The 12,665-nt window shown below is 49.7% G+C and overlaps 1 protein-coding gene across 3 annotated transcripts in view; it reads left to right on the forward strand.

Moving 5' to 3' along the window:
- Nucleotides 1–12,665, forward strand: part of LOC149350800 (carbonic anhydrase 1-like) — an 85,626-nt gene that overhangs the window by 49,286 nt on the left and 23,675 nt on the right. Inside the window, exons 1-2 of one of the 3 annotated variants that reach the window (XM_089579934.1) lie at nucleotides 3,170–3,453; nucleotides 3,533–3,755. The exons of 1 other annotated variant lie outside the window; for it this stretch is intronic. In XM_089579934.1, the coding sequence (XP_089436060.1) occupies nucleotides 3,611–3,755 (145 nt within the window). In that variant the 5' untranslated portion in view covers nucleotides 3,170–3,453; nucleotides 3,533–3,610. Of the gene's footprint in view, nucleotides 1–3,169; nucleotides 3,756–12,665 lie in introns of those variants that run through there. One more of the 3 variants, XM_089579936.1, reaches the window with a different exon arrangement.

Genomic DNA, 12,665 nt, shown 5'->3' on the forward strand with positions numbered 1-12,665 from the left:
TCCTCAGCTACCGCGCAACATCGCATTTCCAGACATACCAAAAAATGTGACGTCACAGCCCTCCATGGCGGTCGACGTCAAGCACAAGAAAAGCAACCCCGAAGAGACAGGACGGTATACGTACAGTCTTTGTCAAAAGTAACCAGGATGCACGTTTTTCTTCTCAGTCGTATATTAAAGCTACTATGACAGCCCTCAAGCTCTAAATCTCTATATGGTAAGAAGAACCCCTGTTCTCACCTTCAATTAACTTTTTGATCTTTAGGGAAGCCTTGAGGGCTCTGTTATACTAATGAGAAGCAAAGCATGGAGCCTGGTTACTTTTGACAAAGACTGTACATAGACGCCACACGCTCGGGCTCAGTGCGTACGCAATATATGCACCAGGACAAGCAGCACCGATCACACACTCAGCTGGGCCATTTTCCAGCCCTCCTATCAAAACCACTCTAGGAACTCACGCGATAATATATGCCATACAAGAAGCGTTCCTACTCGCTAAACACCAGACCACTAACACCAACATATATACCGAATCCAGCAACGCCATTCGCAACATACAACGTTGACTACTGGAAACCCACCTACATGGCACTCTAATAGAATCATATAACCGCAATCCAAACAGTACAATCACCGTGCGTTGGATACCTGGCATTTCCGCGGATGCCGGGATCGAGGGAAATGAGTTGGTTCACCATCGAGCGAGCGAAATGTCGGGCACCCTCGATTCCCTGGCCACATGCAACGTCAGCAGAAGACGCCGCAACATACAAAGAGCAAATAGCTGAACGCTATCCGAACATCAGGGAGAGCTGCACAATCGTACCACTATCCCCACCCGTCACTGAACACGGAACAAGCACACGTCCTTCGCAAAGTTGAAACTAACGCTCTACTTACCCCTCTAATGCTCTACAACTTCGGACGGCGTGAAACTCCAACTTTCCCAACTGTCCAGAGATCAGGGCAGACACAGAACACATTATCTACTCATGTAATATTGCCATTACCTCTCCTTATTTCCCTTGCCTTCCTAATCCTTCCTGAAGTGACTGGCTTCACTCAGGCTAGGCAGGTGAACAATAGTGGTGCAAGCGCTCTTTTTCACTGGGCTTTAGTGCTGGCCTTCAGCAGTTTTTTTTTTTTCCTCTTTCCTCCTCCTGCTACCAGCAACACAGCGTCGTTTCATATACTGGGTGACCTTCTATATGGGGGCAAACTACGTTCGCCGCAAAATCCCCGCTGACTTGGCTGCATTTGCAGTTGCAGCGTTATATCGAGACATTGATCGAGACAGAGCCCTCAAACTCTTCAGTGAACGCCGCATATTACTGGTACCCGCTCAGTTGTCTTTGTTTTCGCAGGCGTATCTCGCGCGGCGTCTGTTCTGAGTGGTTGCATATAAACGTAGCCAAAACAGTGACGGGTTTGTGCGCATAACGTCACCACCCTTCTGGGAAGTTTTAGGTACACAATCAATTACAGCACCGAATGCGCACTCTTTTGCTTCGTAATACGGGCCCAGGGTCTTGCGATCGTGTTATCACTCTGCTGCGCACTTCAGCGTTTCTGCCGCGTATGCTTATTGCTTTACCTCAAAACGCGCGTCCACGGTCACTGATCATCGTTCATGTAATCATGTAAACGGCCAGGCAAGTGTCATCATGCGAAATAGCTGCTTTCGCGATGGCGAAAGATAATTTGAGATCAGGCAGTTGCAGGTCTTTACTCACGGTACACCTTATTGAATTATTACTAAGTTGCCATTGCCTTTCTTTCGCAGCCATGAAAAACGAAAATGAGATCCTGAATTCGGTGGGCGATCCTGTTAACTCGCTCACCTTGCGCTCTGTCTGGCCGGTCTCCTGCTGACAGTCGGAAGCGCGCTGGCCATCCAAACTTTCGCGTGTTTTTTTTTTTTTTTTTTTCAACATTGGGTCAACAAAGCGTCCCCATTAATGGCTTTTCTTGAGACACTTTCACTGTTGAAGTGCGCGTTCATGACTAGTTGCTAAACGGCGGTGGAAATTAAGTAAGCTATCCTTTCCACGGTTGTACGTTGTCTGGATTCGACGTTACAGTACTGTTGCCCCTTGCGGGAATGCGTTTAACGTGAACAGTCACTCAATGCACCTGCCAACGCCGAGTCCCATCTGCCCACCGTTGCCTCTAGCCCAGCCTAATAATAAGCTGAGGCTGAATGTAGTTGAGAATACCCTATAACGCATAAATACTATCCCTCGTCGACCCAAATGACCACCGACTGGGATATCTTGCGTACAGCGGTGTGGCATGGCATTATTTGGAAGCTGCGTGGCTCTATCCTTAGTGACGTGGGTTGCCTTGTACAGTTTGATCTCTCACTGTGATTGGCGCAAGCGCTGTATGCCGGTAGCCTTGTCCAGGGGTTATTCATAGCAACACTTCTCCCCAGATTTGATATAACAGTACGCTCGTAATTAATGGTCGTAGGTCTTCAAAGACGGATCCGGTCGTGACGAAGGCTTGCGTGCACGCGAATGGGCTATCTGATACCAATCTGGTTAGTCTTGGTTACGAAAGCCAACTGCAAAGGTTCGTGCCAGTGTTGCGATTGATTAGACCATCGGGTGCTGGTAGAGAGAGAAGTTAGCCGGGATGAGCTGACGTTTCCCCATCGTACGCGCATCACTTACGTGTGAGCAGGATGGCAGGTACACGAAACATAAGAATGCCATTGTGCAATCACTCCTAGGTGGAGTCTATCGACCGAAATTCACAACGCGTCTATAGCGTGACACGTTTTAAACGAAGGGAGAAAAACGCGTTTGACCGCATACAGTTTAAGTTTCATGAGCTTCTAGCTGGCTGAAGATAAAAAAAAAAAAAAATCCCAAAGTAATTGCATAATAAATATCGTGTCTCTGAAGCGGTAAGGAAGTCCATACATAGTCCTGGACAGAGTAAACTGAACTGATACGAGCATTTTTTCATCGCCCATTTCGGAAACTAAGGTGCTTTACGGCGACACGCACCAGCAGAGACGGTGCCAAGGGTACCGTTGCGAAACCACCAAAAGCGGCGCACGGGCGCGAATCGAAAAGCGCGCGCGACGCCATTTCCTCGTTTACTCTCGATCCCGTGGTGCATCTGACTGCACCCCGTGGCAGATGTCTGCTGTCTTCCGCGTGTGTTGCTTTCAAGGCCGCGTGCGTGGTGAGAGGTTGGTCCTGGAACACGTTTTTCTCTCGCGTGAGGGATTGCGTCATCGCGCCATCAAGTGATTTCACAGAAGAAGAAAGCCCCCGGTGCGGTGGTATCTTTCCTTTTATCGTCGTGCTGCTCCGCGCACGCCGCGGCGGCGGCGCGTGGACGAAAGGGGGCCACCGGGGATCGAGCGTCGGCGGCGGCGAGCGGTGGCTCTCCGCGCAGCGGCAACCGCCGCCCGCGACTCCGCGCCATCAGCAGCCGGTAATGGCGACGGCCGCCGAACGCAGCTTGCGAAGTTGCTGGCTGTGCTGTGCTCACGGTGGAATTACGTGACTTGCAGAAAAACGGCTGGCTGCGCTGCGGTGAGGCGTTCGTGAGTGAGCGGAGACCGTTTTGCCGTTCGCAGGAACAGGCCACGATGCCAGCGTCGTGTCTGTGGACGTTGTGTTCAAACCGCGCTCTGACTATCCACGCCGTCGCCATCAAGCGCTTCGTCTCGCACTCGGCTCCCACCCATGCTGAAGGGTTCCGGCACCTGCGTCACAGGAAAGTTGTGATATGCGGTGAGTGCGCTCTGGGGAAGGGACGCCTGCGCGACGCGACGCGCGTCGATTTCTGCAAATGCGCAGACGAGCTTCGCGTTGCGCTCTACTTTCGCTCGTTCTTCGTTGCAAAATGCTTAGTATATGCACCTGCAGCCTGCATTTATCGCTTCTAGAACGCACCTTTCCATGCTCATCGCGACGGCGTCGTCGTTTAATGTTGTGGCTCGTGACGCGCGTGTTGGAGCGTGTGCAACACGTGGTCGTCTTCCCCAGACAGTGATATTTAATCCCTGTCGACAACGACAGTGGTGTTGGCATTTTGCCATACGTAGTCGGAAGCGTTTGCTGATATACCCAGTGTTTTTGCTGCTGCCGTTGCTCCCGTCGTACGTTTTACTGCTCTGAGGTCTTGCATAATCTATCGCGCCGAAGTGAAATATTTTGATATGGAGTGACGCAGGCGTTCTCTGCCGCGCGTTTCTCGTTTTCATGCATCGTCCATCCACTTGGTTGCAACCACGAAAGCGTTCGTTTTGAATTTGACGCCACTGTTAGCCACTGATTCGAACTGTTTTTGCACAGTAGTGCTACAGATGAGATATATTACTTGTAGATGTGCGTGATTTAGAAAATGTACTGCTTTCTCTCGAGGTTTCCTGCCCCAGAGGTGTTTTCCTTGAACTGCTACGGAGTTTCAAGTTCTGATTAATCGACTTTTACTGAACTGCGCAAGAAGCCGTTTGCAGGCCGCCGACAACTGAGAATCTCAAGGGCACCGTGCCTTTGCAGGCAACGCCCGGAAAGGCTCGCTCGAAACTGCAGCTACTTGACTCAGGACCTGAATGTTATTAAATTTGAGGTTGGGTATGTGTCGTAAAAATCACGAGAGATCTGAACCTCGCAAATGAACGTGCAGAGCGCTTTGTTTTTATCGAAACTGAGAAATAACAAAATAGGCTTGATGAATTTGCCGTGTTGAACGCCGGCGAAGGTACTGTCAGCGTCAGGCGAAATACAAAACTGAGGATAGTATACTACGGAGGTAGAATACTGGAGCGGTTGATTTTTGTATCGAAGGCATAAAGACCGTTCGTTGGAAATGTTAGTAGGCCACGCCCGTATTTCCTCTCCAGACACTTGTTTTATGCTCGCGTTTCATTTGAAGCTGATGTACTTACGTTGTATACGAACAACACGTGTGTATTTAAACGTGTTGTTCGTCAGTTGTGAAAAAAGTGTTACAGTGCGGCGCATTAATCCAGTGTTTTATCAGCTAGCTTGATCCCAAGTAGTACTCCGTGCTGCATCTTTAGGGTAGAGCGCCAACTCGACGAGCCGCCGCGGTGGCTCTGTGGTTATATGCTGCTCGGCTGCTGACCCGAAAGACGCGAGTTCGATCCCGGCCACGGCGGTCGCATTTCGATGGAGACGAAATTCGAGAGGCCCGTGTACTGTGCGATGTCAGTGCAGGTTAAAGAAGCCCAGGTGGTCGAAATTTCCGGAGCCCTTCACTACGGCGTCTCTCAAAGCCTGAGTCGCTTTGGGACGTTAAACACCATAAACCAACCAACCAATTCGACGAAAAAAAAAACGATCTTTAGTAATGGGTGTAGGTAGAGGTTGGTGAACCGGGCTTGGAACCTCCACTGCCATAGCTAAGTCGCCATCGCATTCGCAGCGCAGTTTCGTTCAGCCTCAACAGCTCCCCTAAATTTCGATCTCGAGAGAAATTGTGCGCGTTGCTCTCTTGAGCTTAGGAATAGAAGACATGTGTTTGAAGTAGAGGTGCGAAATGCAAACAGTACACTGTTGGCACCATCAGAACTTTCGATAACTGCACTGAGAAGTGGCTGAATCACGGCTTCTCGAGTCGGGTACGTGTGCACTGCGGGGACCTCTCCCTTGCGAGGAGGGCCCACCGCTCGGGAGTCAAGTGGAGCGGCAGCGAAGGACGACCTGCGCCCGGTCATTTCCCCCTTCCTCTTGTAGAAAGAAAACCATGGCCCTGTGCCTGTGTTGAGTGTCTTGAACACTCCTTGTTATGGACCTGATGAAGATAACGAAGGAGCACACGACCGATTATCTCGCGAGGGCGTCTGGCGATACCGGCGCGGAGGCTGCAAATGGCGAGGAGCAATGACGTTGCTCTCCTGGTCGGTTTTGATTTTTACTCTTACGGCTCGGCAGAAGTAAAGAGAGGTTTCTTCGATTCGCCTTAACCCCAACTATCTTCAGCCCTGCTCACCCTCACCGTAGGCACCCCCATGGCTCTTAACAATCCTGCTTCGTGCCTCATATCGCTGTTGGAAAAAGTTTGCGCTGCGTTTGTTGGTTGGTCTTTCTACAGTTTTAGCTGTTTGCAGTCATAATTTTTGTCTATATCATCACTCGCGAGACTGTGCAAACGCTTTTAAGTCCAATCGTTGCCGCGGACGCGTACAAAGTGACCGAGCGTTTATGGGCGCTACGAGTACACATCACGTTACGGCACGGTCGGCCCGTAGCGTGACCGAGTGGCCGCACCGGGCTGCTTAGCGGCCAGCTAAGGACAAGCGCCATAACTGCAGCTCACATTCGACGGAGTTTCGTGTCCGCGGACTTCTAGGGCACGCGATACCATATAGGTTTATCGGGTTCACGCTTGGAACCCAAAGCTGTTGTGTGTGTGTCATAACTTTGGAAAGATGATGCAGGGTGAGGGAGGGACATGCACAGAAGACCTCGGTGCTTCTCTCTCCTCCAGGTCCTGTAGCCATCCTAGTTGTGTAGCTTTTAATTAGCGTCGTTGCTTCTGCAGAAACTGTACATGTCCACCAGACAGCAGGCTTGCATGCTGCTAGGGATGGGGGCACCTTGTAGTACAGATATTTTTGTCTGGAAACCCCTCAACTGAACGCTTATCTCGCAGCATTTCGCTTTAAGTCGGCTATGCAAGGTCCTGTCATGCATAACGCATGAAGTTTCACTACTCAGAGCACTTGCGATAGATGTGATAGAGGTCGCATTGATGAGGCGCTAGTGCTAATGTAAATGGAACTGAAAACAGCTCTTGGTCTTTCCGCACTGGTCTCTGGCTCGAAACGGCTTCGACGCGGAATTTTTATTACCCGCTGCATGAAGGTAGCGCGGATGTGCGTCCTTGAGGTTCTCATGGCAGATGGTGCTGTACGTACTCCTTGCAAGCCTAAATTACTGGCTTCGGAATATAATGTGCCTGGCCAGAAGCGTTTAATAAACGAGATAGTAGCATTGTCATCCGTCGTCGTGTAATTTTCCTTTTCGACGCTGCTCCGCGTTTTGTTGTCCGCAGTTGATAACCGTCACGTTGCCGCCCTAACGACACGCATGCGGCGTATGCGGCATTGGGAAAACATTTCTCCGGCCTGCTGAACCCTAAGCCTAAAGGCTTCAAGCCGATTAGCGCAACTTCCGTTCTAAGGCTATGCCAGGAAAGGGGCGAGGGTACGCTGGACGCATGGAAAGGCTGTATATCTCGTGCACTTCAGAAAGGCTGCGAATAGTGAAAATGCAAGTACAGTACGGAAGTTTGGCGATTTGCAACGGATTAAATGTGCGACTAAGCGCTGCGGCAGAAATTAAAATTGAAGCAAACACCTGTTGCAAATGCGTAGTCTGTGTAGAGACGTGCAAATAGGACTTTTTACAAACGCAGTCGAATACGAATAGAGTAGCTTTGCTACCGATTCCGATGCGAACAGTGTAGCTAACAACCGAATCGAATAGTGGTACGAATATTCGATTTGGCTTGTGGTGTGCTAGCGGAAACAGCGAAGCACTAGTGGCGGCGCTGCGGTACGGCGTCATCTATGCTCATGGAGTTGTGAATATATAGCTGCCAAAAGACACAACGCTGATTTTGTGGTACGCATGCGTAAGAAAATCAACTTTTGTTACTGCTGATCACAGCAAATGAACTTATAGCACATCTCAGTAGATGCGAGGGCTATGATAGGGAGCTCAAAAACAGACAGTAGCCATTTATGCTCCTATTCGGGCTAATTTTATGTTTACAGTGTATGAGCCGTGGTTTCAGAGATCGAGCATTCCGGCAGGGTTAGCTAAACCTGACTGAATCCTGCTGCGTCGCTGAATCATGCAGGCCATGTATGAGCATTTATGAACGCTGGCACACGAACGGATCTGTCGGCAAAGTCGGCGTTTCTTCGTGCCACTATTCGGAAACTATGCTGAGACAACAGATTCGAGTAGTTTCAAAGAATTTAGAATATGCACTATTTGATCTGTTCAGAAAATCGAATAGGAGGATATTCGCTATTGAAAATTTCGAATATTCGCACACCCGTAATGGTCTGGAGAAAAAAATATATATATGGTCCGCGAGCTGAGAGCCGAACACTGCTTCGTTCGGTGATCTTAGCGATTGATTCTGTGGTGCGATTTTGATCACAGCAGCCTTCACGAATATCATGCATCAAAGAAAGGAATTTGCTGGTTATCCCGCCTGGATGGCGGCTGCACTTCCCAGTAATCTAAGAAATGTGCTAAAGGTGACTCAACCACTGAGTTGCTTGTAGTTACTTCGGGCAAACAGCGGTACCTTTATCTTGTAATTAAATTCATATTTTAAATCATGGTATTTCTGAGTATTTAGGATGGAATTGAGAACTTGTGAAGCACCGAATATTGCACATTATACCGTACAGTCTGAAAACATACTCCATTCTAGTGATTTTTTTTTTTTCGCTATAGTCTCTAAGAAAGCGCGCACGTTGCTGAACGGCAGATAATTTGCTGTCCCTCTCTCGCGAGCGCTGCTCGAAACCGCAGCGGTGTGAATTCGGGCCACGCAGCCTAGCAACAGGAAATTATATAGCACGCGCCGCCACAGCGCGATGTGTCCAAACGAAGCGCGCGTGCTGCAAAATATTATTGTTCTCAAGTCGAGTCCTTAATGACTGCTTGAAAAGTAACTCCAACAAAGATGTTTCTCATGTTGTGATCTCTTGCTGTTGCGCGGTTGCTTGTTCTTTTCTTTGGCTTTCAGTAGTTTTGCAGTGGAACGCTTGCCGTATCCGCTGCTATTCCACTGAATGCTCTGCGAAGATTAATGGCTGCGTGTTAGGCGTGTGAGTGCCGAGAAGCATTTTCTTTCGGTCGACGAATAAACGGTCCGTGCGTTCATTTGTAAGCCGTGCAAAAGTTTGTCTTTAAAGCTTCTGCGCGTTGTGCGTCGAGATCTCGCTCGCAAGTTGGCCGATTAATTAGCCGAGCGAAACTTTTATCGTTTAGGGCTGCCTCGCTCTGTTTATTTCGTTACATAACGGCGAGGTGATTCCAAAGCCATAGTTTGTTGTGTTCTTCCATGCCACTGGCGAATGCTGACGCGAACCCGCTTCGGTTGCCCCAGCGCAGACGGCGCCCGTCCTGTCTCTGTGTGTCTCTCTGGGGGTGGATGGTTCTGGAGCGATGCCGGATCGCGTGTGTGTAGAAATAACCGCGACGACGGGCGTGTCCCCTGAACACCGGAAGTTGAATATATGATTCTGGAAAGATTTGCTGTGTGGTCGGACCTAAAGGCTGGTTGGCCATGGACGTCAGGGTTCATGTTGCCGAGAGTTAGCGGATTTCCTATGCGCACCTTGTGCGCATAGAAAACGGGCCCGCGCGCACGTTAGTACTCGAGTGCTCCTTCAAGTTATTCGCTTTGTATGCGCTGTGCCGCCGCGGCATTACAACTGGTTTCAGCATGCGCAGCGCTGCAGTATAGTCGAATTTCAAGCACCGAAATGTTTGGTCTTAACTATGTTGTGCAGCATCCTGACGCGACTGGGCACAAACTACTTCACGGTGCTCGTTCTGCGTCTTCTCACCGAGTGTCTGGTCCTCTTCGCGCCAGAATCTTCTTCCTCTATTTGTGCGGATTTCGGGGCGTGGAGCTTTGCTGCCCCCCGCCCCTTTCCCCACCCGGAGCAAAAAATTTATCATAAGAAAATTACACTGAGCCCCTCTTTTCGCATTGTTGCCATGCGCAAAAACTGCGAGATGATCAGCTTACCCCGAGTCTTCTGCATGCGGGCCTGTCACTTTGAGTGGCTGCACAGCTCGCCTGTCAACTTACGGCGTATACGCATGCATACGCATTATGTCGCGGAGTCAAGTTGAACGCAACGTGGGGATATTGCTCAGCGTGGCCTGTTGATGGCATTACCCGCACGATGCCCTGTGCTCTAATTGGGAGCTTACTTTTACGGCCAGTAGTAAGTTTCACGCACGTAAGCAGCCATTGCATCTGCAGTGTTTTGAGAGGCGAAACCGCCCATCGGACGCGACAGCGATGTTGTACTATAATATTACAGCGGTCTGGCTTACTTCTTCCGTAGTTTTCAACATCGCGGAGGAGCAGTCGTCGGTGTGTTCAGCTGCTTACCTCGAAGGCGGGTAACGAGTTCTTACGCTCCTGTCTAATTGCAGCTTAGGTTAAGCCAGTTTAAACACCAAAGGCTGGAAAGGGAGCAGCGGTGCTTCAGCTTTGCGTGTAGCTAATTTTATAGGGGGATTCACAGCACTATTCGCGCGTTTATGTATTTGTATAGGCTAATACCGCATACAGTAGAACCCTATTATTACGAATTAGGGTACCGTGAATTGTTCGCGAGTATCGAACACGCAGCCCATTTGAGTGCACGCAACCTGTCCATCATCGAAGCGTGCCGACAGCTGCGTCTGGCCGCGGATTGTTGCGAAGCTGACGGCACGTCGGTGGTGTACACGTTCTGCTCGGAAATCAATGGAAGTAAATTGGAATTCGTACCAGCGGTATTGCACTTCTAGGGCGCTATTATCGTGGACGCTGGGAGAGCTCTAAAATGTAGGCAAACACCGTCGCTGGCGGTGCACGGTATAGCTTTTCTGTCCGTCATGAACGGCGTTATTCGGTGGCAACCGTTGGTGTAGGCCGGGGCCTTTAGAAAGCACCGGTACATTTTGCGGATGTGAAAGTGAAGCAGCACTGACGATCGCGCGGAAAGCCATGAAGCAAGCGAGAGTGTTGTTACTGCGTACTGTATACGGAATCAAATCGGGGAGTATACGCGAAGGGTTTTCAACTTGACAGCTGTGGAACGTCAGGAGTTGCCACCAGTGGCTTAATTTTTTTAACGGCAGCTTTTCGTGAAAATGGACGCCTCGGTGCGAACCGGAAATGTCGGTCGCTGGAGCGTCAGTTTTGAACATCCCACATCTAGCTGCGCCCCGGCATGCTCCTCTTGTGTTCCGCACGCTTTTTTGAGAAATACTGTGCAGAAGGACTGAAGTTTGGGCTAGTTGGTTTTGATTCATAATACAAAAAATTTGTCGCAGCGCGAACGAAACGGGGACAACAAGAGAGAACAAACACTGCCAACCTTTTGAGAGCGTGGAAGAAAGCACTAAGAATACAGCTATGTTCTCAGAAAATCGCGCTGCGTTCACTATAAGAAAAAGGGGACGAGATGTTATTCTTTTTGGGTGCTAACTGACCTGCCATTCGTCTTATTCTGGACTAACGAAGCGCGATAGTTTCCGATAGCACTTAACGCACATAATTACGATAAAGGAAACAAACAAACATGAAAATATCGGGTTTCGAACCCACAACCTTTGAACTGGGAACCGAGCGCGGATATGACTAGACCACCACAACTTTTTTTTTTACTAGACCACCACAACAGACGGCGTGAAGGAGAAAATAAAAGCCTTATATACGAAACACATACGTTACTTGGTTTTACCGCTCGCATTTTTATCAAACGTATTGCTGTTTAAAGCAAAGTATGTTGATTTTGTTGTCGTATGCTTTTGCAACAAGCTGCGGTAAGTCTTAATGCGTACGCCCAGAGGTCTAAATAGCATTTTTTGGCCAGCAAAGAAGTGCTGAACTGTGCATGCATTACGACCGGTACTTCACAACCACAACAGTTGTTTTCGTTTTTTATTGCGGATAAGGTGGTCTTATTTCTGGCACCTGGCAGCTGCACATTGCAGCCTGTTGAAAATAAATGTAGAAGGTCGTCGTTCACTTCGTTTTTTGCTACTGGCGGACAGCGATGACAGGGAATCGGCTGCTTACCGCTCGACCATTTCGCTCAGTGTCGCCGATACTTACACAGCATCACATAAGCTCGTAAACACATGGCAACGAAAGGAAACTACGTATACTTGCTTAACCCTAACCTTTACAACTAACATTCGGCACTTATTGAATCTTGTAGTGCTTGCTTATGCACTTGCGAAGCTGCCGGCCGCTTCGGTTCCACGAAGCTTTTTCTCACGCAAAAGAGTCTATCCGCCTCGTCACGGACAACGGCGGTGCTCTCACTGGCCTTAGACGACATCCTGCGCTTCAGAAATCGAGTATTTTGGCGTGCTGCTATGCTGCGCCCCCCCCCCCCCCCCCCCTCTCCCCTTAGTCTCTTTCTCAACAGTTTGCGCACGGTGCGCATTTGTGGCAAGAGGACTGCCGTGTGCAAATTTAGGGACTCCCCAACGGGGGGCTTTGAGGACAAGTTTTCACTGCCCCCCCCCCCCCCCCCCCCTCTCCCCTTAGTCTCTTTCTCAACAGTTTGCGCACGGTGCGCATTTGTGGCAAGAGGACTGCCGTGTGCAAATTTAGGGACTCCCCAACGGGGGGCTTTGAGGACAAGTTTTCACTGCCCCCCCCCCCCCCCCCCCCCCCCCGCTTCCTTCCCTGGGCCGGTTTTTTTCGTAGTGTGTGTAGTTTTTGAGAAGCTCTGCAACTCTGTGAATAAAGCTGTTCGCCCGTTTGCGAAGTTTCGGCAATTGAATACCTTGCTGTTATGTTCCATTACATTGAAGTAAGGAATACTCTGCGCGATCGTCAGCAGTGCGCGCTGTGCCGTTCTGGCGACCGGTACAGTGTTTGCAAAAAGTTTGGAGCAGCCCTCCCGA

This window comes from Amblyomma mixtum, chromosome 3, assembly GCF_055824585.1.
Source record: "Amblyomma mixtum isolate Tamu chromosome 3, ASM5582458v1, whole genome shotgun sequence".
NCBI lineage: Eukaryota > Metazoa > Arthropoda > Arachnida > Ixodida > Ixodidae > Amblyomma > Amblyomma mixtum.